The following is a 27397-nucleotide window of genomic DNA, read 5'->3' as shown; positions in this document are numbered from 1 at the left end:
TCACAAAAGGGACAGAAAGGCTGCAGACACAGGTTTATGTGCTGTTTCTATGTCCCTCCCCCAGAGCACTGTGGTTGGAAGGGGACTCAGGGAAAGATCACAGTTACTGGCCAGCTACAGATGTCAGTCTTTCCCCCCCTGTTCCCCCTCCCTCTTCTCAGTTTGTTCCCCTGAACGACTGCCTTCCAAATCTCCAAATTTTTTTCCAAATCGATTCGGAGGTTTTCTTTGGTCTCCTGATTCGATTTGGATTTAGTGATTCAGCCTCCGAATTGGGCCAAATCTTCTCAATTAAATTGGCGACCAAAGCTTTGCACACCCCTATTAGCCAACCATGGTTGCTGGACAAAAGCAATGTGAGATGTGTAAGGAGATCTAAAAAAGTCATACTATTGTTTGTTTAATTAAAAATGGTATGCCTTAGTTACAAATAAGAGGCTGTATTTCTACAGTTGTTAACCAAGCTAATCAATGGACTGATAGCAAAGTAGACACATCAAAGTTTACAACATGCAAGTCCCTTGGTTTTCTGTGACAAGACCCTATGATTCCAGCAACACAAATGCTGAGTTCTTTGGCATGTTAAATATGAATTTGTTTGTATTTCAAGCTAGTAAAAGGCTCTTTTAAAAATTAGATTAGTAAAAGCAGAGCCCACTTGTATCGTGCAACTTTCCTGTCTTTTGGTTTATCCTAAAAAAAAAAAAATAATAATTCAGAATTAAAATCTCTTAATCATTTCAGTTGTTTGGAATGGAATCCATTGACTATATAACACTTTTTACCATCAGCTTTAAGAGAGGGGTTTACATGTTTTCCTATGCATTTCAGGCTGCTACCTAACCTAATCTTCAATTTACTGCAAAGTCTAGGATTGGTGTGTTCTTAAAAACAGATATCCTTGCTAGAATTTTGTTTCATTGTAACTGGGAGGGGCAGCCCTAACTCATCTAAATTTCTTCACTCCAAAATAAAAAATAAAAAAAAGTGTAGGAGAAGGGAAGAGTAAGCTGTCTATGTGACAGTTACCATTTGTTTGGGAGGAGAAGAACCTACAGGTGGCTATGTTTTAACAAGCATCTGCCTGAGAAGCTCCTTATCTTGAAATCTCAGGCTTAGCACCTGCCAGAAGTATGTATGTAATGGTCAAGTTCAAGAACCAGGGCTTCTCTTGGGATATAGAGAAAAGGAACAGACCTCCACAGCCAGGAAAGTGGAGTTGGTTGTCCCTCAGGTTGAGAACAACATGGGTACCCCCACTGCCGCCAAAGAAAGGCCATTCCCTTCCACGGAGGACGGAGGAATCCATCTTCTAACCTGACCTGTTCTCCTGGGAGGTGGCAGTATTTCAGACTCCATGCAAGTAGCACGTTACAGGAAAACTGCCAAAGTTCATTTGGCTTTCTAACCACCACCCCATGCTGCTTACCTACATGAGCATTAATGATATTGCAAGGTGTGATCATGATCAGCAGGGATCCTGGTTTTCTCTGATAAATCACAAATTCTCTGACAAAAACCCAAAACTCTGTTATTAAAATTAAAAGCCACCCCACCAGCCCTGCTGGTGCCTCTCACTGCCCCCAAAGCCCCCCTATCCCTGCTGGTGCCTCTCACTGCCCCCAAAGCCTCCCCCCCCCAATACTGCTGGTGCTCCTCACTGCCCCCACAACAGCCCCCTGCCTTACTCATGCCTCTTGCCCCCCCACCCACAGCTTTTAACCCCCAGCCCTGCTGGAGGGGCCCCTAGCTACTAGGGCTATGGGGCCAGAGCCCTAAGTCTGCAGCTTCCTGTCCCCAACAGCAGGCAGCTGCAGCAGAAACAGCATGGAACCAGACCCCACCACTGCTCTGCCTGCTCAGGTGGGGGCAGGGCCGGCTCCTGGCTCCCCCTCAGCCCTACTGGTACCCCCCCCAGCTATGACCTACAACCCCCCAGCCCTTCCAGAGGGGCCCCCTGCAAGCCCCACTTACCTCAGGCTCTAGAAGAGTGAGGCTGAGCTGAGCAGACTAGAGCCGTGGCTGAATGAGACCCTCAGGCCCTGCCCTCCCCCTCTGGGCAGGGCTAGGGGTTTCCCACTGTTTGCAAGCAGCTCTTGCAGGCTGGAGCTCAACCAGCCTGCAGAGTGTTTGCAAAGCAGGGAATCCACGAGTTTCTCAGCTAAAAGGAGAAATCCTCGTTTTTCTCTAATAAAAGGGGAAATCCATGGTTTTCTCTGTTTTTCCATGGGAAATGGAAAACCCACTGATCAGGTCCAAAGTGAATACTAGGATGTGGGAGTATGGCAAAGGAGTTGTGAATACAGGATACCTCTCATCAGTTCTTTCAGTTGGAAGGTCAATGTCCATTCAGGGATGGATAAATTCTGGAGATGAATGCTTGACTTCACAGATGGTCTCCACAGGAAGGCTTTTGTGGGGGCTGAGTATAGCCGGAATTGGGACCGCACTGATGGAGTGGAATTAGGCACAAACGCGTACTGGTTGAATTGAAAAGAACTTTACTTACAAACTGACGTACAGGGACTTGCGTCGATGCACACAGTGTAGGCACGCTCCGTTACAGAAACCGGGTGGCACACCGTTGTTTTCAGAGCGTGCAGGGTGCGGGGTACATTGGGACGGTCAGCGACAGGGAGTGGTTGGTGGTTGATCAGGCCTCCAATTTTGCTCCAAGGTACACGAGGAACTCATTCCCAACATACACGCGGAGTTCTCCGGCTTGGGTGGAAACTACCCAAGCTTTATACGGCTAGTGAGCCAATTGCTAGCCGCCGGGTATGAATAATTTACAATGAGCCAATCGGTAGCATGCATCCAAACAGTGCAGCTGCTAGTTTTGGCAGGAGCTGATCACTGCACCAAGGCTTTTCCCGCCGTAGCGAGGCATCCCTTGCACCAAGTACTCGCATCATGCTAAGAATTCTGCTGTGTTGAAGCACTTTCAATTACTAAGCACAGACAGCTTTGGCTTCCTCAACCATGGATTAAGGAAGTTGGCAAGGAAATTAGCTCTACAGTACTTACAGAGCTAGATGAAGTGTTCTCTGAATCATTACTGATTACCTTTGGCATCTCAGGGCAGATCCCAGAAGACTGAAGGAGGTCAAACCTAGTGCCTACCTTTTTAACTACCCTTTCCATAACTTTTGTTCCTCAGATTCTGGCCCAAATGTATTTAACAATTTTAAAAAGTCAGCCTACCTTTATCAATAACAGATGGTATCAAACCACTGCAGAAGACTCAGAATCTCCTTTTGGAGCTTTATAAGAATAGAGCAGACATGTCTCTCTGTGGTGATTTAGGTCTACTTGCTTCTGCTTCAGGGAAGGAGATTGAACTAGGTCCTTTTCAGACCTAAATGTCAGTGATTCTGGGAAACTTCAGTAATGGTGCCTAGTGTCAGCTGTCGTGAAGCTGGAGGATGAATTTTGGGATGGGGAGGACTCTGTGGCCAAGATGATGTTCGGCTGGGTCTGTGAGTAAAATCTGGAGCCACAGAATTACAGCACTCCTGGTTATAGACTATCAAACAATATTACAAAAAAACCCTCAAACCCTCAGCAACATAGGAACTGGAATGGGATAGCTTTCCCACATATTTTATGATATACACATCACTCACTTGATCTCTTGTTCCATATCCAGTATCAACTGAATGCTAGATTTCTCTGCTTTTCACCCTAGAATCTTCCATGAAGGACCCTCACTGGAGGTGCAAAGAGCATTTTTCTTCACTTTGCCTTATCAATGTTGGATGTCATGAAACAAGCTTCTGGTCCCTAGCTATAACCAGAACTTCTCCAGTCAGCTGAGTCCATTTCCCTGCCTTCTCCCAGGTCTAGTCTTACCAAAAGCAGCATGTGGAACATCCAGCCAGGTGGAGTTGGAACAGACAGAACTGCCTGACTGTACCACTAGCTGTGGTAGTATAAGGATCCTTTAAGTTAAAAGCAATAACTTGTTTTAGTTTTAAATTAAGGCTTTCCCCATTCTGATTATCAAGATCAGTCAAGTGAGACTGTGTGGCAGATGTGTTGGTTAACTCTTGTAAGTTGTTCTGAGATCTGTAAACGAGAATGGGGTTGACCTCAGTATCCAATGAACACTTCTAAAACTAGTTCAATTGGAAATAAGTGCATAACAAGATTGTACACTGCAATAAATGTATGACTGTACCAGAAAAAGAACAACATAGGATCTAGTCCCTTAAAAAAAGCTTTATCCTGTACCTTTAATCTAGTTCCTTATTAGAAACAAAGGTGATTGCTCCCATCCAGAATTAATCTGGTGTATTAGATTTAACAGGATAACTTAACAAAAATCAAAACCACTTCAAGTATTTTAAAATTAAGATTATTTTAAATTTATCACAAACCTAAATGTTTTAGGACTCATGTAAATTAGAGCTTTATTTTCTGTGTGGATTATATTAAAAGTCAATCCATAATTAAAAAATGCCATTTTCACAGGTAAGGGGGGAAAAGGCAAACATTCTTCACTTGTGATTTCATACAGTCATATCTATACTGACACAGAATATTGCTTATTGTAAAAACTATTATAAAAGTAGTATTTAGGAGAAGGAACAGTAGGATACCACAGGGCACACTTTTATGAGCCATTCTTAAGCATCAAATCTGTTTTCTGTTGTTAAACATGGAGAGACTGAAACATGAATGTTTGTCCTGTGAATTCCAAACAGAGGAAGATAGAAGATGACATGTACTTTGTAAATGTGTCATTAAAGCAAACATCTGCAGTGGAATATAAAAGAGGATGAAATTAATATTGCTAGGTTCTGGGTTATTCATAACAGGTATGCTAGAAGTGCTAATGACCTGATTAAAAGAGATTTAAATATACAAGTAGTAATTCTCTTTTCCTTCTGTCAGAGTTCTGGTTTTCAAACAAAAAAAAGTGAATGTGAGGCTGTCTGCTACAAAGGTCAACAAAAGGACTCTATTATTTCAAAAATATCTGTCTGTCTCACTCTCACGCACAGTTTTGTTTTGATAAGGGAGTTTCCTAGCATTTATTAAACTGTTACTGGTGCATTGTTTCTTTCAACGATCTACATCAGCATAGGTAATTGCTACCACATAGGTTTTAAATAAAAGGAATGTTGGAATCTCCATTATGGATCAGACCAATCATCCATTAAGTACAGTGTCTTGTCTTTAGCAGTGTGATCAGTACTGGTTTGTTTGTTTTTCTTAGCTAGAACAAGGAATAGGATTTGTGGCTCCACTGACATCTCACATTTGACAGTCTCTAAGTTTCTTGCCTATATGGTTCCATTTTAGGACATAAACAGACAACATGTATCAAATCTCCTGTGTTGTTTGTTTTCCCTCATCATCTTTCCTTTTTCTGTAAATCTAATTCCTAAGCACCACTGAAATAGATTTTTTTAGAGAAGGAAAAGTACAGGCACACATTAAAGATAAAGCATCTGCTTCCTCTTGCATTAATTTTGAATGCTGCAAAGAATGAACACTGCTTACTGATGTGATTCTGAAAGACATTTATGGGAGGTTACAACAATACAAGAGAAGAGGCAGGCTCTATTTGAGAATACAGGAAACCCTCGCTATTTGCGGGTTTGGCATTCGCGGTTTCAAATATTCACGAATGCCCAACCTGCATCTTAAACACACTTACAGGAACTCCTCAGGAGCTCCGCAGTTGCTGCTGCCACTGGGCTCCCGCCGATGCCAGTGCAGCCGTGCCCCCCTCCCCAGCTGCTGGGGGCATTCCATTCATGACATTCATGAACGCAGTGCCATATTCATGGATTTCGCCATTTGCGGGGATCTCCAGAACAGATCCCCTGCGAATGGCAAGGGTCGCCTGTATCTTTATCACCTACCTAACTCAACCAAGTGCATTAGTTCTAAATGAGTTCTTAAAAGGAAACAATGTTCTTTTCAGTATAGCCTCTTTAGCTCTAGTGATAAACTCCTGCAAGTGTGTGGCTTTCTATTGTTTTCTCTGCATAGTTCAGTGGAAAGGTCCTATAGGAAAGAACCATGTGAAATTAATAACTGCAACTATATGAGCTACCTACTGTTCCAAGAAACTTAGTGTGCTCAGCTGATACGTTATTTGAGAAGCCACCAGGATTCCAAGTACTTTTAGAAAGTTTCTCCGATAAAACCGGCATTGATTTTTCTTGTTTTATTGTACACCTAATGGAGATTGTCCAGGTTGCCAGATGTTTCCTTTAGATGTTTTTATCCAATCCTTTTGAATGGCTTTCTCCTTGTACTATTTAGGAAACTGAAGTAGTTTTCAATCAGCTTCTCTGTTTGATTAATTTATCCAGAAGACAAACAGTAACAATCTGTGATTGGTTAGCCCAGAGATTTTTAATCAGGGTCAGTGCTGTGTCACCCTGGGGTGCCTTGAGATTCTTTCAAGGGTGCCATATAATTAGCACTGTTAGGTGTACAAACATGATTCACAGTACAAACCCAGATATTTCAGGTAGGGATCCAAAATGTTAAAAAAACCATTTTGACCTCTCGTGGTCTGAGTTCTTTGCAATAGAATAATTGCTCTATTATTTTTCTGTAGTCCAAAAATGAGTGAAAACTAAGAGCTGGCATTTTCTGAGGGGTGCCTTGAGCCTAACAAAGTTGAGAACCATGGGGTTAGCTGATGCATAACCTCAAAAATACAACAGAACAGGTTCAAGCTTTGCTTCTACCAAACCTGTAGAAAGCAGCTCACCTTGACACAGCTAAAAATAATAAAGTCCTTTGTACAACCAAAAAACCATTCTCTCTGTGCCTTCTTCAAGGTTGTGGCATGGCATGATATCATACCAGCTTGGATGGTGATCTTACCTGATTCACAAGCTAAACAGGATGTGCCTGGGTGATGCTTAAATGGACAGTCTCCCTATATAAAAACAACCATGGCAGGAAATTGTAGCATTCTGTTGGCAGCACTTGTCCCTGAATCACCATTGAATGGGTGTGGCAAGGTGTCTGGACTATTTGTGCCTAGAGATTCTATTTTTGGAAGTGAGGTTCAGAACAGATGTCCTGACCACCTGCCATAATTTAAAATCCCAACATACTTTTTCTCAGAAGACCAAGGATGGTAATTGTAGTGAAATAGCTAGACTGTAGCTTAGCAAATTATTTTATGTTCTGGAAACTCCACCTCTCAATCTATTTATCACCCATGTGGTTGGGCTTCTCTGTTTTGGACACTTACCTGCCTGCTGCATTAGGTTCAAATTCACTCCATCAGTGTTTATGCTTTTGTGGGTATCAGTAGGTTGCAGCATTGTTTAGTTTCTTGGCCTGCCTACCACATCTCCCAGGCACAGTCTCCCTGTCTGTTCCTCCTTCCTGGAACTCAAACCCTTCAGTCTATCTACTTCAAACACCTAAGAGCAGCACTTATCCCCATAACAACCCAATAGCTTAAATGCACCCTCTCCCAATAATCAAGGTAGTCGATCTGGATTGCAAAAACATGGGTCTTTATTAGAAAAGCCATGCCCTACTGGGTGTGCTCAGAGATACTGTGACATTTTCCAAGTACATGGAGCTTCCTGGTGTCACTCCCCAAATCATCCCCACTACAATATGTGTTTCAACCATCAGGAACCTACCTGCAGGTCATTATAGCTAAAACTGAATTCTTCAAGGGTGTGATACTGGTTAGAAATTAAACTTGCACAAGATTCTGAAGTATCTTTCCTCTTTACATTGTGGCATGGGAAATAAACAGATCCAGGCAAAAACACCTAAAAATATGGCCATTTTCCTGCCTCACTTGCTTCCACACTCTGGAGCATAGTCTGAGATCAAGCTATTCAGGATTTTTGTTCTGCAGCTCCTGGCTTATTTTCTGACTGCAGAGTATTGCAGCTCTGCTTGCCTTCGATGACCTTGGCAGGTCTTGTAGTTAACCCACTCTGCTGTTATGAAAGCCTACACATTACTTCCCTTTCCTGCTCAAAGTTTCCAATGTAGCTGGCTTTCCTTTCGTTCCAAGTCCTTTTTAACCTCCCCCCTCATCTCTGTGTCCTATTTGATGAATCTCCCTTTCCCAAATCTTCTTCCTACAAACAGGTAAAAAATGTAGGTTCTCCTCCCTGTTCCAGCAAAGCTCATTAGCATTCCCACTGTTCAGTTAAAATACTGTCATTAAGTTCCCTGGTCTGCTAGGGACACAAGAGGCCTTGTTAGGAAAGGTGACTGCACAAAGACATTTCCTGATTCAGTGACTGTCATACTAGCAATTTGATACTATCAATCCAAATTCATAAACTGTAGATAAGATTCCCCAAATCATCACGGCAGGGATAAAGGAGCCTTTTGTTTGCTGCCCCATGCTGTTGTTTGCAGTTGCAGCAGTGCCTGAATTTCAATTCCTTTATGATGCGCACAATGTGTAAATCTGTTTGCCAAGCGTTTGGAGGGGAGAAGTATGGCAATAATAAGCCCCCGTCACTACACAGTCATGTTGGTTGTCAAGCTGATTTCAAGATGCAACGATTTGCTGACTTTCTTCCACAGTCGTCTGCTGCCAGGCACCTGGGTTTGTAGCTTGCCTGTGAAATACTTGTCTTTCTGATGTATTTATCTCTGTCAGGGCCAAGCATCAGGAGTGCAGAAGCTGTGCTAACCGTTGAACCATGGGAAGACCTGCAGGATTTGCTACTCCTTTTTTGAGGCGGATCTTCGCAGGGAAGCCTCGGAAGACACCGGCTGCCTGGCACAGCACAGCTGGGCCCCTCTCGAGCCCTGGGACGTCCAGCTCCCTCCTGCAAGGCGCTGGTTGTCCGGCCTCTGGGGCTGTCAACCTGCTCTCTGCTCTGCGCTCCAGTGAGAGCTGCACAGGAACCGGCCACGCAGCTGTTGCTCATTTTCAAGCACTGACTGTCTCTCTGTAGCTGCACGGCCGGCTCGACGCGGCCACCAGCACTTGGCCCAGAGCGCTGGGCCGCCTTTCCCGCGACGCGTACCGTGCGGCCACGCCCCGAGGGCGGCCAGCGGCCCGGCGGCGCCCCCTGGCGGGAGCCGAGGCCCCAACAGGGCGGGGAGGGCTGCGCTTCCGCGGCGCCTGCGCGGCCGGGCCGGGCCGGGCCGGGCGATGGCGGCCGGAGGCAGCGACGCGCGGGCGGCCGACGTGGAGGAGGACGCGTCGCAGCTCGTCTTCCCCAAAGGTGCGCGGCCGCCACCCCCCGCGGGAAGGAGCCGGGAGCAAGAAGGGACGGCGGGCTCTTTCCCGCCGCGACCTGCTCTGCTCTGGCCCCTCCCTCCTCGCGCACGTGGGGCCGCGGACAGGCCCCCCGAGGTGCCCGGGCTGTGAGCGAGGGTGGCCTCGCCGGGCTCCCCGGGGCTCGCCGCACCTGGCCGCGGGGGAGCAGTGGCCATTCATACACCCGCCCTCCCCCTGACAGCTCAGGACAAGCGTCGGGGCTTCTTAACCTGGCAGGGGAAATACCATGTATGTGTGGCAACGCAGGCAGTTGTCCTGACCCGCTGCGCAGGAGAGCTGCTCTTCTGGCGTGGTTCAGGGCCCGCCAAGGTGCAGCGGGTTTAAGCCCACTTTATGGGCATGGGAGTCTCCTCCGGCACTTGCTCCGAGGGCCTGACGGCTGAGGGCAAGCAAAACTCAGGGGCATCTGAACCCCAAACCTCTAGGCTTGGGCCTGCAAGTAGGATGCCTGCCAAAGGTTTTGGAAACATCTGAAGCCCCAGGTGAGGGTGCAGGATGTTTGCCGATAGTAGGGCCACTTATGATTCTGGACTCTTGGATTGGGATTTAGTTTTGGCTAATTTGGCCTCCGATATAAATGTATTAAAACCGCCTTCCCTGCTCCCTGCCCATTGCCATATCTGCATGCTCCTCCCCAGCACACAGCCAGATGGGGCTGGGCCGGGCCAGGCCAGCCTGCTTTGTTTCCCTCTGGCAGGGCCCCCTCCCCTGTGGGACTGGGTTAGATCTGCTCCCGTGGGGTGGGGGGAGCTGAAGCAGGGCCAGGAGGCCCCCAACACAAATACAAAAGCAAGGATATAGACATGGGCTTCATTATCAGTGCTGATCCCTCTCTCATGCTGAGATTTTTTGCTCTTTCACCTAGAGTTTGAAACTGCCGAGACTCTTCTCAATTCAGAAGTACACATGCTGCTTGAGCATCGCAAGCAGCAGAATGAGAGTGCAGAGGATGAGCAGGAGCTCTCAGAAGTCTTCATGAAAACGTTGAACTACACGGCTCGTTTCAGCCGCTTCAAAAACCGAGAGACTATTGCCAGTGTCCGCAGGTGAGTAGGAGAGACCAGGAAAGATTTGTGTCAGGGAATTTATTATGTATGGTATTGGTACTGCGCAGTTAAAATGCCTTAGCTATGTTGCCAGAAGAGGGGTGCACTTAGATCTCAGCCAGGCTCTATGTTCTTTCTTGAGTGGGTTATGATAGATGCCTTCAAAATAAACATTTATGAGTGACATCAGATCAGTCTTTTTGGAGCCTGGGATGATTAGTAGTAGTGGTAGTTGAAGTGGGGTTGTACTTATGCAAATGCACTCTTTTTTTTTAATTTGCCCCTCCTTCTTCCCTCCTTTTTTACTGCTTCCACTGGTACATTTTCCTTTCCTGTACTTTTTTATTCTGTTGTAGCTATATTCTTACCATCTTATTTTCCCTATCTGCAGTTTATTGCTCCAGAAGAAGCTCCATAAATTTGAATTGGCGTGCTTAGCTAATCTTTGTCCTGAGACAGCTGAGGAGGCCAAGGCTCTGATTCCCAGGTGAGAATTTGTATTTAGCAGGGCTGCTGTGTGAACTGTGGGGCTCTAAGATACAGGAAGAAAGGACAAGCTGGGGTCACCTGTGGGTTTTTCCTTTGCACTGAAAACTTCACAGACACACTAGGCTGGCCTATGAGTGCAGGTCCATATAGGACTTCAGTCAGATGTCTTGTGGGTGAAGGCCATTACAAAATTACTATCTTGAAAGAGGTCAAAGGAGGGATGGTGTCTGGTTTGCATGACAGCCACAATATGAGGCTCAGAACAGTGTCTGCATTACACTGTTGGAGGAGTTGCTAGTTGGTACAAAACAATATGTTAAGAGGAATTCTGGGTCTTTGAAAACAAATGTGTCTAAAGCCATTAATTTACTGTCATTGCTCTTATCTTGCAGCCTAGAGGGCCGGTTTGAGGATGAGGAGTTACAGCAGATTCTTGATGATATTCAGACCAAACGAAGCTTCCAATATTAGGGTTAACACCCAGCCCCTCTTATGAACAGAGAAAAACTCAAGTGCTTTTTGCACTCCAGACCAAATCAGCTGCTCCCAGACCTGAGCTAAGGAAGTGCCAGGAGCAGAGTACTCCAGCCTGGTGTCCACCACAGATGCATTCAAATGGGAGGCCAGTTAGTCCATAAAAGAGACTCTTTTATGGTGAGAGCCATTGGATCCTAGAAAGTCTTGTCTGAGTGGTGTCAGTGCTTTGCTTTTCCTAACAGCCTGTCCCTGACTTGTGAATCTTTACAGTGTTTTTGGTTTCTAGAATAAGTGCAGCTGTACAATTTTTTCCTTGTGTACACCTGTTCCCCAAGATGGAGAAATTATTCCTACTGGTTGTTGGCAATCATAATGATGCATGGAATCAGGACTGATGAGACTTCGTGTGGTGGTTTTTATGTATATGTTTGATCAAGATAGTGGGATTTTCCCCCTTTAAGAATACTTTTGTATAGCTTTTTAGTTTTAATTAAAAGGCGCTATTTGTATGTATGATCCTGTGGTTTGTAAACAGTATCTGATTCAGTCCAATTTTATTTATGAAAATCCTGTTGATTTAAATATAATGATGTAGAATGAGAGAAAAATCTCGGGGGAGAGAGAACTGTGAGCAAAGAGGAAGAGATGTTGCATGATTTTTTTTTCTTTTGAACTTTTTTTATTTTTTTGTACAGGAGCATATGAGTTGCTCACCATTATTTGAGGGAGGGGGGGAGGAAGAGAAATGTGCTACTCCTATTAATTTGTAAGCTTGGTTTGGAAAAAATTTATTAATATATCAGGCACAAGAGTGAAAACCTCAGTGAAACTTCTTGGCTCAGCTGGGGTGACATTACTTGTCCCTTTCAATAAGATGTTTTCTGTTTTTTTTTGTTTTTTTTTTAATTGCAGACAGGTTTGTTTTTTGTAGCTAGAATAATCTTAGGGGTCAGAACAATACCAGGAAAAGTAACAATAAAATAGCTAGTGCCCTGAGTATCTTATAAGCTACACCCAGCTCCTTTCAATTTTGTTTGGTTCCCAGCTGTAACTGGCAGGTGTTGTTTGCCTCACAGGCCCAGTGCTTCAGAGACAGTTAAAACATATCCCTTAAAAAATCCTGACATTCTTTTAATGAGAACTTTCTCTCCAGGACCTTTTCCCTCTTTACTTGTTATAATCTTAATGTTGGTGGTTTGGAAGCAAACATTAATGAACTTACCAAAATCTCCACCCCCACAAAAAAAAAAAAAGTCTATAATTAGGGGAGATTGTTATTTCTTGCTATTTAAAAACAAACCAGGTGACTTTAGGTTAGGGAATAAGTCTTACAGCTTCAGGGCCTGAAACTGATCCCTGGAGACCAACATCATGCTCCACTAATTGAGGCTGCCCCCCCCAACAGTGACTGAATGATTGCCCATGTTTTTAAAAAAAACAAACCAGCAGCCCCCGCAGCAGATCCGTTTGGGTCCCGGAGGTTGTAAAACCAAAGCGGCTGATGCTGGCAGGGAGATGGTGGGGCGCTGCTCAGCAGCCGGGGCAGTGACAGGCCGGGGGGTCTCGCTGCTCCGTGACTGCCCCCCCTCGCAAAAGGGGGTCGAGGCTGGAGCCACGAACAGCTGCAGTGAGGCGGGCGGGTAGGAAACTAGCAGAGGAAGCCAAGGTATCCGTGTGGCACCGGGGGGGTGCCCCAGACTGCAGCCGGCGGGAGCTCAGCGCCGCCTCGCGCATGCCCCTCGGTGAGGGCTGGTGGAGGCAATAAGTGGGCTTTTGCGCACGCTCATTGCCGTCCCCCCGTGGGCTGTGCGATAGGACTACGCATGCGCTCCGCCCCCGTCGCTGAGCCTCACGTTCAGGCTTCCTCAGTTCCTGACTGCGCCAGCGCGTTTCACGCGCGGCCGCATCGCCGTTGTCTTTGCGCGTGCGCAGAGCCGCTGTGGTGTCAGCCCCTCCGCTGGGTCCCTGTGAGGGGAGGGCCGGGTCGGGCCGGCGCCTCGAACGCGCTGACGTCGGGCGCGTGCGCCACCCCGGTAGCTGGTGGGGAAGATGGCGGCTGGCTGCGGCGACGGAGGCGCGTGAGGCAGCGGCTTCCGGGGTCGGGGCGCGAGGCGAGCGTCGGGGCCCGGGGCGCGGGCCCGGGGCGCGGCGGCTGAACGGTGAGTGCGGGCGGCCGCGGGGGCCTGGGCAGCGCGGCCGCCTCCGCCATTTTTAGGCTGCGGCCAAGAGTCGGCGAAGCCGTGGCCTTGTCCCGGGCTCGGGCGGGGGCAGGGCCGAGCCGCGGGCTGAGCGAGAAGAGGGCGCGGCGGCCGGGCCGGGCCTGAGGATCTTGGCCCCCGAATATGTCTCTCTGCTCTGTTCGCTTGTGATGGCTCCTTTGGGCCGCGCTGGGCACCCGGTCTCCCGCGCCCGGGAGCTCGCGGCCATGTGGCTGGGGCACAACGGCCCCTGGGAGCGCTGCGGGCAGTTGCGAGCGCCGCTCAGTGTCACTTCGCGGCTCATTGGCTACCCCGGGCTGCCTTCCGGTCACTTTGCCCTGAAGCTGGTCCCGGGCCAGGGCACCTTGGGTAGCAGGGCCTGGTGTTTAAATCCCATAGTAGAATTGACCACTTGTGCTCCCTGTCCGGCCTGAGGCCACCCAAGTGCCTTGCATAACCTGCTGTAGATAGGTTATTCTGTGCTCAGTCTCCCTGTGTTTAACTGTTGTGAATTCATTTCCCACTCAGAAGTAAGGGGGGGGGCAGAGGAAAACCAGCATCAATTATTTCCCTGGGCAGGAGCTTTGGTGCTAGGGCAGGCACCTCTCTGCCGTCTCATTCAGGCACAAAATACAACAGATGTTTTAACAAAGAGACTCTAGAATGGGAACAGTTTTGCATCCACAGGCCTCCATGATGGTTCTACACCCCAGGGAACTATGTGCAGAAACTTTCAAAATTATGCTAAATTTTTTTTTTTAACAAATTAGACTAAATTTAACACTATTTGAACCTTTTTTAGAAACATGCACATACTTTGTGTGGGTAGGGGGTTTGTGGGGTGTGTATATGGAAGAGATATAGGTGTAGGGTTTGTGGGGAAGTTGTGAAGGGGTGTGGGCTTTGTGGAGAGGGTTGGGAAGGGGTGTGTATGTGGGAGCAGGGGGGTTGTAGGCGTGTGTGGGTCCCCCTGCCACACATTTCCCACTCAGCCTCCCATGATGCACAGCTTCCACTGTCGGCTCAGCAGCGGGGGCAGGGAGGGCCCTTGGGGCACTCATGACCATGGCAGGCAGAGCCCCCAGCAGTGTGCTCCTCTGGCTGAGTTCCAGGGCCTGCACATGATGACACAGAGTCAGCCTGGTCTTCTGGTGTGCATCTTTGAACCAGACTGAGCTGGCTCCATGCTAGCACATGAGGCTGGCAGCACTGCAGGTGGGAGCTGCACACCTTCGGGCTGGGTGGGCTCTGTGACTCCGCGTGCGGCTTCCTGCTAGAGTGCTGGAAGCCCCATGTGGAGGCATGGAGCTGGCTGACCTGCCCCAATGGTTTGTGGATGGGAAGCCACACACCGTCAGGCTGGGTGGACTCCATGCTTCCACATGGGTCTTCCAGCACTCCAGTGAGAAGCCACACGTGAAGGTAAGCAGGAGCCTGCCTGGCCCGATGGTGCATGACTCCGTGCCCCCATGTGTGCCTTCCCGCCTGGCCCGATGGTGTGCAGCTCCCAGTCCATGCGCCATTGGGCTGGGGCAGCCCTCCACATGGGGCTTCCAGCACTCCAGCGGAAAGCTGCATTTGGAGGCATAGAGTTACGCGCCATGAGGCTGGGCAGGCTCTGTTGCTCCACATGCAGCTTCCCACTGGAGTGCTGGTAGCATCACATGGAGACACGGAGTCAGCTGGCCTGGCCCGATGGCACACAGCCCATATCCACCCACATGCACCCCGATGCCCACCCGGAAACTCCTCACTCCCTCCACATGGAGGTGGAGGCACAGAGCTCGCTTCAGTTAAATTATGCAAAGTTATGCACGGTCGTACCTTTTATGTGCAAAATTGTGTGGGCACATAATTGCATAATTACCCAGGGTGTAATAAACTACCATTAAGACCTTTAGAAGCTTTTAAACCCTTGTGTTTCAGTATCTATGCCCTATCAACAATTAGTCCTCTAAATCTATGGACCCTATATCATCTTAATTCACTTTCCCGATAAGCAGATTATTCCGTGTTGTAAAAAAAAATTCAAGTACACCCTTAATGTGTGAGCATATAACAAGAACTCAAGCTTAATGCTGTTTTCAGTTCACAGCAATGTTTATTATTAAAGTTGAAGATTATTTATTTTGGTTATTGAATTTAAATGCATGTATGCTCTCACCTGTTCATAATCAACAATTTATAATAAACATCTCTGAACTAATGCAACACCGAGCATAAAAAAGTCTTAGTCTTTCAATGGGATGGCTTGATTTAAATTGCTTGTGTGGCGTGAGATCTTCCCCCAAAAGAAAAGCATGTCATTCTGTTAACACCCGTTTTTGTAGAAATCTAAAGTTGGAAAGTGTTCAGAATCTAATACTCTACCTCTGTTCTTTCATGCTTTAGCCATTTTTTAATGGGGCCTGTCCCTTAAACTGTTGCTAACAAATATAATTTGTCCTAATGACAGACTGTTTATAACGTCCCACGTAGCTAGTCTATAGCATGATCAGGTGCATTGTTTTCTTTAGAACTGTATCTAGCTGTCCAGCTTTTGAGTGGGTAGATTTCTGTGTCCTCTTGCTCAACTGCTGGGGGTTAAGGTAGATATTTTTATACAGTCCTGAAGTATTATATTGCTTTTTTGAGAAATTGATAGATCCTCAATAACAATTTATTTCAGTTCTCAAAACTTGATACCATTGATACAGATGGATGGAGGCATTTTGTCTTCTACTCCAGCATAGTTGTCAGTAGCCCATGAATATTTACTTACAACCTGTACATATGACCATTATGAAAACATTTTTCGTACAATATTTTATTTTTTTATCTTGATAATGATCCCTATGAGTCTCCTACAGAGATGATCCTATGGAAGGATTTGGGGAAAAAAATCCCAGAGCCAGTGGCAAGTTTTCTGTGATGAGCAAAGTTTCAGAGCTATCAACTTCCTCATATGCTAATATTTTGCTTGTTAAAAATGTGTTTTTAACATTTTATAGCCTATGCTGACTCTCAGGCTGTAAATGAATGTGATCTATAGACCTCTCTAATGTCTACACCAGTATTTCCCAACCTTTTTTAGACTCAAGGCACCCCTCCATAACTTTGAATTGAGCAGCACCCCATTTTAAAAACTAATTTATATATAGTATTTAGCTCCTTGCAGTGGGGCCAGGCAGTGAGGGTAACAGTGACCAAGTGGCCAGGTAGGGATGAGCCTTAGGCTGCACTTATCTCTTTAGGTCTGCTTATCTCCTCATACTTTGCAGCACCCTTCAAAAGATCTTATAGCACCCCAGGGTTCATTGGCACCCTGGTTGAGAATCATTGACCTAAACAGTTGCTTTTCTTCTCCTAAGCTGTGGCAGAAAGATAACTGAGAAGTCTTCTAGTTGGCACACCTACTATGTGGAATCCCATGGGAAACATTGAAAGTGACAAGTACTCATCAGTTTGACTTTACTATTATTCTGAAATTAAGTGGCAGTAGAGGCCTGCCCTAGAGGTACATTCATTAGGAGGAAGAATTTAAATCAACATGGGGACAAAATTAGAATAATGTAATTCTTTGATGCAGTAGTTTGACGGCTGTACAATATATTGATTTTAAAATGTATTGTATCTCTAAAGATACTATTACTTTTGGACTTTACTAGTCAGTCCTGTTCTAGTGCAGTAACTAAAGTTATAATTTTAAGGTAATTTTACAAATAATTGTACGTGGAAAACTTATAAATTTGTTATAATTTTCTTTGTATAGAATCTAATTATTGAAGGGTCTTCTTAAATTCACCCAGAGCTCCCACAACTGCAGCAGCAAAGATCTGACGGAGGAGGAGAGTCAAACGTGTTGACAGTTGCACACCCTGCTGCCTGCCCCTCGTACCCCTGCTGCTTACTTTTGCTCCCACTGCCAGGGCTCTGGTCCTGCTCCAGCCTTGGGCATGGAGCACATGGTTGCTGCAGCCCCAATCTGGCCCCAGTAGCAACAGTTGGGGATTTGGGAGGGAGCAAGAGGGGCGGGGGGTGGCAGTCAGCAGCTGATGGTCCAAGCTTGGAGTTGGAGACACAACAGCCACCTGCTTGTTTCTCCCCCACCCCCTACTGTACCCCATATTGTGAATCCAAGACAAGGGGCTTTCCCTCCCATGTTAAATAGGGAGGGGGGTGGATTGACTTCATTTTGGATTTGAGTAAATACTGAGAATTATACAAAAATACATTTTCAGCTTAATTGATTAATGGGCCAAGTAAGACTTTAATCTTCAGGAAAGTTTTTAAATTATATTCTTCCAATTTTTTCCCCTTAACCAATTAGAGAATATTTTTTAGGGGTAGAAGGACTGAAATAGAATGTTTTTCTTTCACAGTCCTCAAAACTAATATTTTTTCTGGGCTTTTGGTACATGTTTAATTTACCTGAATTTTGTATAACTTGATGATGTCAGACATTCATTAATGTAAATTGTTGTATTTAGTATTTTTTCATTTGTGACTTGAAATGCAGTCAGATATTATAATACAGTAGTACCACATGTGGGCATGTTTGAGGATTATGATGAGGAAAGAGAACTTGAATGCATTGTGTTATAGCAGAACCCTGCACTGCTTCTATGGAGAGGGGGAGGTATAGATAGAGGAGAGATGGCAAAATCTTGGATCTCTCTTGTCTTTATAATTCCAAAAAAGAAAAATCTACAATAAGACTTTCTTTTTTCATTTGCAGACTACCTTTGAAAATCTCAAAATGGCTTTGTTTAGAATTTCTACTTTTTAGGAATTTAAGGAATTTCTTAATTTTAGGAATTTTAAGTGTGTGGGGGATCCAGGAGTTTTAATTCTCAGTTGGCTATTATTGACTTGTGCATCTTTGAGCTGCTGTCCATATTCTCATCTCTAAGATCAGAATAATACCATTCTTATATAGATTTACTTTACAGACTTCAATAATTACCTAAAAACAACATGGGAATGTCCAGGAAAGATAATTTTATGCCTTACAACCAACAGTACGAATACTAGTAATCTTACCAGATTTCTTTAAGACTGCTATTTTGTAATAAACTACAGTAAAATCCCTGTTATCTGGCACAAGTAGGGAATGGGAAGTGCCAGTAACTTAAAAATGCTAGTTACCTGAAGCACAGGGGTTTCCGTCCAGATGCGGAGCGGCTACAAGCGGGATGGCGGCAGCCACACGCAGTGGTGGCAGCACAGGTTGGTACCGCATGCAAGCTTTCCCCCCCCCTCCCCCCCCCCACATCTGGCCAGCTGTCTGGAAATTCTGGTTAATAGAATGTTCTAGTTATTCAGATACCAGACAACTGGGATTATACTGTATTTAAATAAAGATGAGTATGGACCTGAATAAGGTCTGCACATCCATAATTGGCACTAACTACATGGGGAACGTTATAGACATAGTTTATATTTTGTAATGTTGCTTATGTACGTTGAATATTCTTGGCTAAAAATAAATAACATTTAATAATACAAAATAAATTAAACTTGAAATGTTTATGTTGGAAAAACCCCTTAAATTTACTTTTGTTATAAAGACATCAGATCAGCTAATGGCTTCTAGATAATGAAAATTTGCTTGAATGTGTACATAGAACAAAAAAGGAGAATACTGGAAGGATTTCAGGAATGTTTCTGCAACTCTTCTTTAATAAAATGTTTTGTTACTAGCCAAGTAATTTTTATCAAAGTTGTCCATCCTAGCACAGACAGAAGATTTTTAGGTGTTAAACTACTGTAGACTACTGGCTAACACTAGCATAGTTTTAGTTGTAGGGTAGACTGGACTTGGTTCAAATAATTTTATTAAATTGTTTTTAGTTTGTTCTCGGTTTTGTGTATAAACAATTTCTTTTTCTCTCCATTCAAAAATGAAATTCTCTCTTTCTCGCTTCATGTCTTTATCTGGTCTTGTGCACAGTGTAGCAAACCACCTCAGAAGTTTATTTTCCCAACACAAAACAAGTGTTTCCTGTTCTCCTCTTCCACTTAATTTTTTAATCTTGATATAACTTTTCCATATGGTTCTGTTACTAAATATGAACACTCTTTTTTCATTTATTCAGCTCATTTTGGAAGAAATGTGCTCCAAAATAACTTTTATGAGTAGCAACTTGTCTGTCTTCTCATGAGCTCACTCTTTAAAGGGAAGCTTCAGTATAACATATATGTTGTTACTGGTATATTTCATAAACTTTTTAAATACATTTAAATAATCACAGTTCTCTTTATGCGTGAGTTTAATGCCAACTAGAATATAAAAAAAAATTCTTCCTATGCCTGTAAGCCTTGTTTAAAAAATACAGTAGTTTTTTGGTTAATTTAACAGTTACTTTGAAAAATCATCTGCAGGGAAGTATCAGCATAGTTTTCATTGAGAAATATTATTCTTAAGAACTTAGTTAATATATATTTAAACTGTTCTTGAAAAAGTATTCTTAGATATGGTAAAGCAACATGTGTGTAGTTTGTATCTAAACAAGTTATAAGTAACCTAACCTAACCTACTTATATTTTCAGTACTTGAACAGACCTTTTGAGATCCTTTTTAACCCTACTATTCTATGATACTTATATCAATTTAGTGGTCTTATTCCTGACTAAATTCCAGTTTCCCTGAATATTAATTAGTCTTGACATGCTCAATCATGGCTTCGTAAAACAGAATTGATTCTAGTTACAGAGGTGAGGGGTGAAGATGGGTCCATAGAATCATAGGAAAGTAGGGTTGGAAGGGACCTCACAAGGTCATCTGATCCAATTCTCTGCTCAAAGCTGCTCATCCCTGACTGAATCATCCCTGTCTGTCTAAACTGTTCTTTAAAATGTTCAGGGATGGAAATGACACAGCTTCTCTAGGTAGCCTCTTTTCATGCTTGACCACCCTTATAATCAGGCTGCTCTGTGTCTTAATGTTGAAATGCATGGCAGCCTTGATAGAGGGAATAGAAGGTGGTCATCACCTTTTAGGTTTGAACACTAATTTTTTGCATGTTTCTAAAAGTGCGTGAGTTAAATGAGGGAGACAAACAATGTGGCAAGAGAAACAGACCTCTCAAAGGCTTGAAAAGAGGCCAAGGATTGCTCTTCACTGAGAAGTTTTATTGACATAGTTATGTACCCCTACACAAATCTGATGTTCAGTTGGTAGAACCCTAGTTTTGTGCCATTTGAATTACCCTACCTCAGCTGAGGTGCTGGTGGCTGCATGAAGGTAGTGTAAACATTGCATCTGTTGTGTTGGTTCTAATTCTCTCAGCAGCTGTTGTTAAATATAGAGTTTCAAATTCTGTTTCCTTGGAGGCAAAGTGATTGTGAGCCTGCCTTTCCCCTCCCTAAAAATTCCTGATGTGTTTTGGAAATGCCTCTTTCCTTGATGGGCTACATTTACAAGTTTTTGCTCAAAGACAGCTACCCAAATCTTGTGCTGCTGCCTAGGATATGAGGAAAAACTGTGGATCCCTCAGCCAGTGGAGAGAAGGAGTTTTGCAAGTCCAATGAGAATGTTACATCCCAGTATGCTCATTCCAAGATGGTTTTTACAGTATGTCTGAATTACTGACCTTGCAGTTAAACTTGTACTTTAACTGGAGACAAATCCTGTCATTGACAATTCCTACAGTTGTTGACTAAAGCTCAGCTGATTTAACGAGAGCGTTTGCTGATATCCCCACAGCAGAATCAGACTAGGAAAGAAAGATGTTGAGGGACTTCAAGTCTACTGGGATTGGAAAGTTGTCAGGACTGAAGCTCCCTAGTGGCAAGCGCCTTCCTTCTGCTAAATTGTCATTCCCTGTGGGTCCTGTTTGTCTTCCTTCTTTCCTTTTTGATAAGGAAAAATCATCCTTATCAGACTACTGACCTTACAAAGGTTTTACTGGGGAGTAATTTATATGTCTTTTTAAAAAACTTGGGGTTCTACTATGTGTGGATTTCAGCAGAGTAGAAGGTAATTACCTTGAGGATTCCTGCTGGTTATCTAAGTAGCCTTCTACATCTTATTCTTTGCTGCTGTTTAGTAAAGAAGCGTTGCATCTAGTCAGTTATCAACGTAGCATTCACAAAATATTGTATGTAACACAGTGGCATTAACTACTTTGCTGCTGCTGGTAACACCACAGCTGTTCTGTCAGCCACAGCAAAAAGGCTTACAGGCTTCATATCAAGGTGGATTGTCTGGCCCACAAGAAGCCCCACAGTCCAGATCTGGCCCACCAACTCAGATGAGCTTGAGGCGCCTGGGTGCTTGGAAAGTGTCAAGCAAGCCTTAACACACTGGGAAGGATCTGCTTTCTAGAATTCTTATCTCCCTTTTGGACCACTAATTTGGACTGGAGCATGAATCCTTGTTTAACCAACTTGAATCTTTTAAGCAAGCTTACCAAGTTCAAAAGCTCGTCACAATCTGGCTCCTTGATGTCAATTTGAGATTTCTGGGAAATCAGGCCTTAGCATAACTATTCAATCAAATTACATAATTTACTGAACATAATAACTGCGGTTTACTGGATCAGATCACAGATCTATCTAGCCTAGGCCAGACTTGGTCCATCTACCAAACCAGAAAAGAGATGGTGACTGGAGAGAATCTGGGCAGTCTAACTTTCCCTTTTCCATGCATATCTTTGAGTGGAGTTTCATTGGACAATGTCTGCTGGTCCCCTAGATACATTCAGGGGGCAGCAGGCACTAGCTGGAGTCTGCTTGGAGTACTCCCTTAACATCTTAGTTATTAACCCATAACCTGTGCCCCTGTTCCTGTTTTCTCCTGATTTGTCCCACAAACCAAGTTGTACATTTAGTGACAGAGTGGATGCCAAGGGGGAGTGTGAACAGGACACATGTAGAATTTTCTATTCCCTGCTGTTTTCCCACTGCACCTTCCCGCATTCAGAACTTTAGGAAGCTCTGATTCAGAGGCTGCATCCAAATTCGTTGTGTGCAGTACTTACTTATAGACCTTTCCTTCATGAATTTGGCCAATCCCCTTCCGAACTGTGTTAAACTGTCAGCTTCCACAATATCTTGTGGTAGTGCATTCGAGAAGTTAACATGCTGTGCAAAAAATAACTTCCTTTTGTGGGCTTAAAACCTATGTAATACTTTAATTTTATGTTCCCTAGTTTCAGTGTTCTGATAATAAATAATACATCTCTATTTTCTGTGCCATTTAATTTTTTGTAAATTTGTATATGTCTGCCTTCCTGCCCTCCACCCAGCATCTTTTCTAGCTGAAAAGCCCTAGCCTATTTAGTCTCTCCTTATGTGGAAGCCCCTCTGTAGTCCTGATCAACCTTGTTATCCTTCTCTGCACATTTTTTAGTTCTCCTATACAGAGACTACTGTGGCAGGGTGCAGGGCCTGGGTCAAATCAGCTGGTGCGGGGCCTTGATGGTAGAGCGGGGTGGGGAGTGGTCAGCAGCTGGACATGAAGCTGGCCCAATTTTGTAGGGCTCGGGGCAGTTGCCCCAATTCATCCATTCCCCCCCCCCCCCCCCCCCCCCCCCCCCCCCCGCAGGATGGCCCTGCTTCTATATTGTTTTTCAGGTGAGGGGCAACACTGGAAACAGTATTAAACGTGTGGATGTACTGTAGATTTGTAAAAGGATATAATGATCCTTACTGGGCATGTCTACACATGCATTTATGCCATCTGAAAGTTACTGTGCAGTAAATTACTGTGCAGTAAAGGGAAATAGGCCAGTGTCTACATGTGCAGGCGTTAAATTGCATTAAAGTTAGTCCCGAGTCAATCCACACAGACAGTGTTACTGTGCAGTAAGGCCTCTACACATGCTTTACCGTGCAGTAATGAATTGGTTTAAATTTGATACAAGTATAAAATTTATGCTCAAGTCAGCATAAGTCACCATATTTACTGCACACTGTGGATGTGCACTTTAGGCGCATGCCTGTACTGCACAGTAATTTTGGTTACTGTGAAGTAAATGCTCATGTGTAGACATCCCTACTGTTTTATTTGCAGTTCCCGTCTTCATAATTACCAACATAGTTTATTTGTAACTATAGCATATATGTTTTATTCATTCTCAATTATCTGTTATAGGGGGATGTGTGTTAACATAAGGGAAGTCTAAAAAATGTTCTTGGATCCCTGACTCTTGGAAGACATAGTAGTAGTGAAGTGCCTTCCCAATTAAGAGTGAATTCATAGAGCATATTTATAAGCAAAACTTTAATTAGAAATGTAGAATTCAGTAAAAAATAATTGTTCCTGCTTTTTTCCTCTGCTCCCAAGCTTATTAGCATTACTTCTGCTGTCAAGGAGCAGTAGTAATGGACCAGGACCCCTTTGTGGTAGGTGCTGAACAAATTAAAAACAAAAAGTTTCTGCTCAAGAAAACTTAGTCTAATAACTGTACCAAAATAAGCACGCAAACTTTGAAACAGGTTTTATTTTGTTTTATTTAGTTTTATTTTAGGCTTTTATTTTGTTTTCAGTGGGTCTGTCTTGGTTGCTGTCAACCCTTGTTCCTCCTCTTTGTCTTTACAGCAGTAGTTCAGACTTGCCCTTCTGTAAAATGTGACTTTGAACAAAAAGGAGTTAGCTTGAAGACTTGCTTGTGTAATGTTAGATGGCCACAAAGGCATAATTGTGCCATCCCTGAAATACCTTTTATGCAAGAACATAAACTTGTGAGAGTTTCTTAAAATCCAGTAGTGATGGCACGTGGTGGGGTGATTTGTAGTACAAATTTTTATTTATTTTATGCAAGACCTTCAGTACTCGAATCTTCCTGAGAAATCTCTAAGTTAACTGTTTTAAAACAGATTTTTTTTGCCAAAGATGCCAGCAATATCATTAGAACAGACTTCAGTCACAAAGTTGCCAGAAAAATGATATATAGAATTGTAAATGCTTCAGGCTTGGGGGCTCGGTTGTTATGCATTCTTTGCGTATGAACAGCACTTGGATTTCTGCTGGATTAATGCTGAGCCCAGTTCTAGCCTATGCATTGGGGCAAGAAGATTGTCTTCATTTGTCTGTCACAGTTTTGTTTCAGAAAGGAAAACTAGTTTCAGCCACCTGTGGGCTAAACTCTAGAAATAACTTGAACCAAAAGTCAGAAAACTGCAGTGGGGAGTTTTCATTTTTAATTAAATGAATAATACATAAGAATATATTACCCTTTCACAATATTTTTATATCTGTTGCTGTATTGCTGTCTTCATAATTCTAGGTTGTACTGTTTTTCTTTAAAATTTACTTTGTTTCCTACCAGGAAATCCAGTCTGACATAGATTAGGACATGGGGTATGTAGTACTTACATAAAGCAAATAGACTCTAAATTCCATGCTAGCTTACCAAAAAACCCCCAAAAAACAGCAACATTTTTAGAGAAACTTAGATCTTAATCCTTGAAAATAAAGTGATTAACATGCCACTTTCATCTCATAAGTTGGACATAAATGATCACTGCAGAGCTTTTCTTTTCATTCACCACACTTTTACAGTATCTTTGAGACTGTGCGTTTGTGCTTGGAATAAGTTTGCATTTTGATTTTAAACAACAAATGTAGTTAGAGTATTAACAAGTTCATCAGTGTTCTAGGCCTGTTTTTCCCTCTGCAGTTAAAGGTGCACTGATAAAGATTTTCTTGATAGCCAATTATTAACCAACCATATTGGCCGATAACAATTCGATAGCTAATTTACTTTAAAATACGAGGCATAAATAAACTTTTTTTGGTATTGGTGTTCCACTGCTTACCAATGGTGGTGGGGGTCACTTGAACTAAAGCTTGTCAAATGAGTTTTAGTTCAAGTGTTGCCGCCACGATTTTTAAGCACGGGGGTGCTTTTAAGTGAAGCAGAGCTGAGCAGGGTGAGGGCAGAAGTGGACTGCCTATTGTGGCCTTGAGGCTCTCCATCCTGCTGCCTTTGTCCCAGGAGCCCTGTGCTGGCTGTGCTCCCCGCAGTGGGCAGCACAATTCACTGCCCCCACTGTTACCAAGCAGGCAGGGGGTGTGTGGCTGGCATGGTGCTCCTGAGGGAAAGGCAGCAGAGTGAAGAGCCCCAAGCTCACAGCAAGCAGCCTGCATCTGCCCTGAATGCAGATCTGGGGGAGCACATGCCCTCCCATGCCTCCCACGGCAGGTGCATGCAGCGGCAGGGAGCCACCTCCTGGATGAGCCACTGATGACACCATCCTGCTCCCTAGTCCCATGCACTGCCCTGGCTGGGCAGTGGCCCCAACTCCTGCCCCACTCCCTCCCTCACTGTGGGGGCCTTGACCTGCTTTCCCCCCCTGCATGCCCCTTCTCTTCCCCTCACCTCTTCCCCTCCATAGACTTATCTGCAAGGAGCTGCTCTCTACACTGCGCAGTTGTATTCATGGCCATGTGTATACATGTATGTGGCCATGCATATTCATGCAGCCCCAAGCAAGACCCCTTGCAGGCTTGAATGGTGCCTGCCTATGCAGTTGGTCCAGTAAAATATATTACCCAAAGAACTGCTTGCCTCATAATTCTTAGACCATCATAGCTACATCACTCTAACACTACTAGAACTCTTTGGACATGGTAAAAAGTCTGAACTTGCCTCTGCTACTATACCTCTTGTTTCTCCTTTACCACTGGAGCTCAAACAGTAATAGCACAAGGGAAACTTCCTTGTAGTTGCATCTACAGAAAATAAGGCTTAATCTAGGGCCTGAACCTATGGAACTCTCTGCCTGAAAAGGATTTTTATTATCTGTGGCTTCCAGCTGTAGGTGTTTAAGTTACACTGTTGGAAATAGCTCATTAGCCTCCTTTATAGGCTAAATCCCGGTTCTGACTTTTAATAGTAGAAATAGCAGAAATGGAATGACTGTAACATTTAGTTTTGAACATAAACAGATACTTGGGATATATCAGTGAGCCACACCACAGTTGATATGAAACCCCTGAAATGCATTGCTTGGGTATATGAAAAAGATAAACCCTTAGGCTAAATGTGGTACTTATGAGAGAGCTGTTGTGGGACACCCTTAGACTTTTTCCAATGATCAGTGGCTTTACCATTCCTGGTAACATGCAGGTTCTCTAACTCTTTAAGAAAGCATTTAAACTGTGATATGCTTAACTAGGGCTTATCTGCATTATACACTTTCTGTTGGGAGAATATCTTGCAGCAGGGCAGACTGAACAATCTGGGAGGTACCTGCTGTTAAAGGATCTGTGGCAGCCAGTAGAAAGCACATTTGCATCTGCTTGCATTTTTGTTGGCTCGCTGGTAGTGGCAGAGTAACATCAGATCAGTTTCCACCCTTGCTGGGCAGCCAAGAGAAGGCACATAGAATATGCCTTTGCTTTCTACTAGCTGTTTTTGCCCCTTTAACAGCTGAAACTTGAGTTATGCTCTAAAACAGGGGTGGCCAATCTTTTTGAACTTTTTATTCAAGCTGAAGCTGGGTTCCCACGAGCTGCTGGGGACAGGAGGAGCCCGGCTGGGTCTGCATCAGCCAGCAGCGGCAGCGGAGCCATGTGCCGGCTCAGGACAGAACGAGCCCAGCCGGAGCGGCAGGGGCTCAGCTGCATTTTCCCCCTGCCTGTGCCCATCAGTCCTGAGCAGCACACGGCTCTGCTGCCACTTCTACTGGCTGGTGCCGACCCAGCTGGGCTCCTCCCGGCCCCAGCAGCACATGGGAAGCCGGCTTCAGCTGTGTGCTGCTCCAGATGGGACAGACCTGCTCGGGTTGGCACCAGCCAGCGGAGACAGTGGCGGAGCCGTGTGCCGCTCGGGGCTGACCAGCGCAGGTAGGGGGAAAGTGTAGCTGAGCCCCTGCTGCTGCGGCTGGGCTCATCCTGTCCTGAGTGGCACATGGCTACTTCTCTTCCCACACCCACCGTGTCGGCAACGTCAAGCTGACGTGGTGCGTGTGGGAACCTTGTCCCTTCAGCAGCCATTAGGAAGCTGCTG

At 44.6% G+C, this 27397-nt stretch overlaps 2 protein-coding genes across 10 annotated transcripts in view; both read left to right on the top strand.

Annotated features, from left to right (window-relative positions):
- Positions 1-9081: 9081 nt before the first annotated feature.
- On the top strand, positions 9082-11768 carry POLR2D (RNA polymerase II subunit D). Its single transcript, XM_059730900.1, has 4 exons — positions 9082-9191; positions 10113-10293; positions 10685-10780; positions 11175-11768. Exons 1-4 carry the CDS (start codon positions 9119-9121, stop codon positions 11251-11253), a joined length of 429 nt encoding a protein of 142 aa, XP_059586883.1. The 5' UTR covers positions 9082-9118; the 3' UTR covers positions 11254-11768.
- A 1343-nt stretch (positions 11769-13111) lies between these two features.
- Positions 13112-27397, top strand: part of WDR33 (WD repeat domain 33) — a 116900-nt gene continuing 102614 nt past the window's right edge. For 3 of the 9 annotated variants that reach the window (XM_059730890.1, XM_059730891.1, XM_059730898.1), the window contains exon 1: positions 13119-13418. The gene's annotated coding sequence lies outside the window, so the exon portion shown is untranslated. Of the gene's footprint in view, positions 13419-27397 lie in introns of all 9 variants that reach the window. The other 6 variants (XM_059730893.1, XM_059730897.1, XM_059730895.1 and 3 more) reach the window with 5 other exon arrangements.

The sequence above is a fragment of the Alligator mississippiensis genome, chromosome 7 (assembly GCF_030867095.1).
Source record: "Alligator mississippiensis isolate rAllMis1 chromosome 7, rAllMis1, whole genome shotgun sequence".
Lineage (NCBI taxonomy): Eukaryota > Metazoa > Chordata > Crocodylia > Alligatoridae > Alligator > Alligator mississippiensis.
Note: the sequence above shows the minus strand (reverse complement) of the source record. Positions and strands in the feature narration are given on the sequence as shown.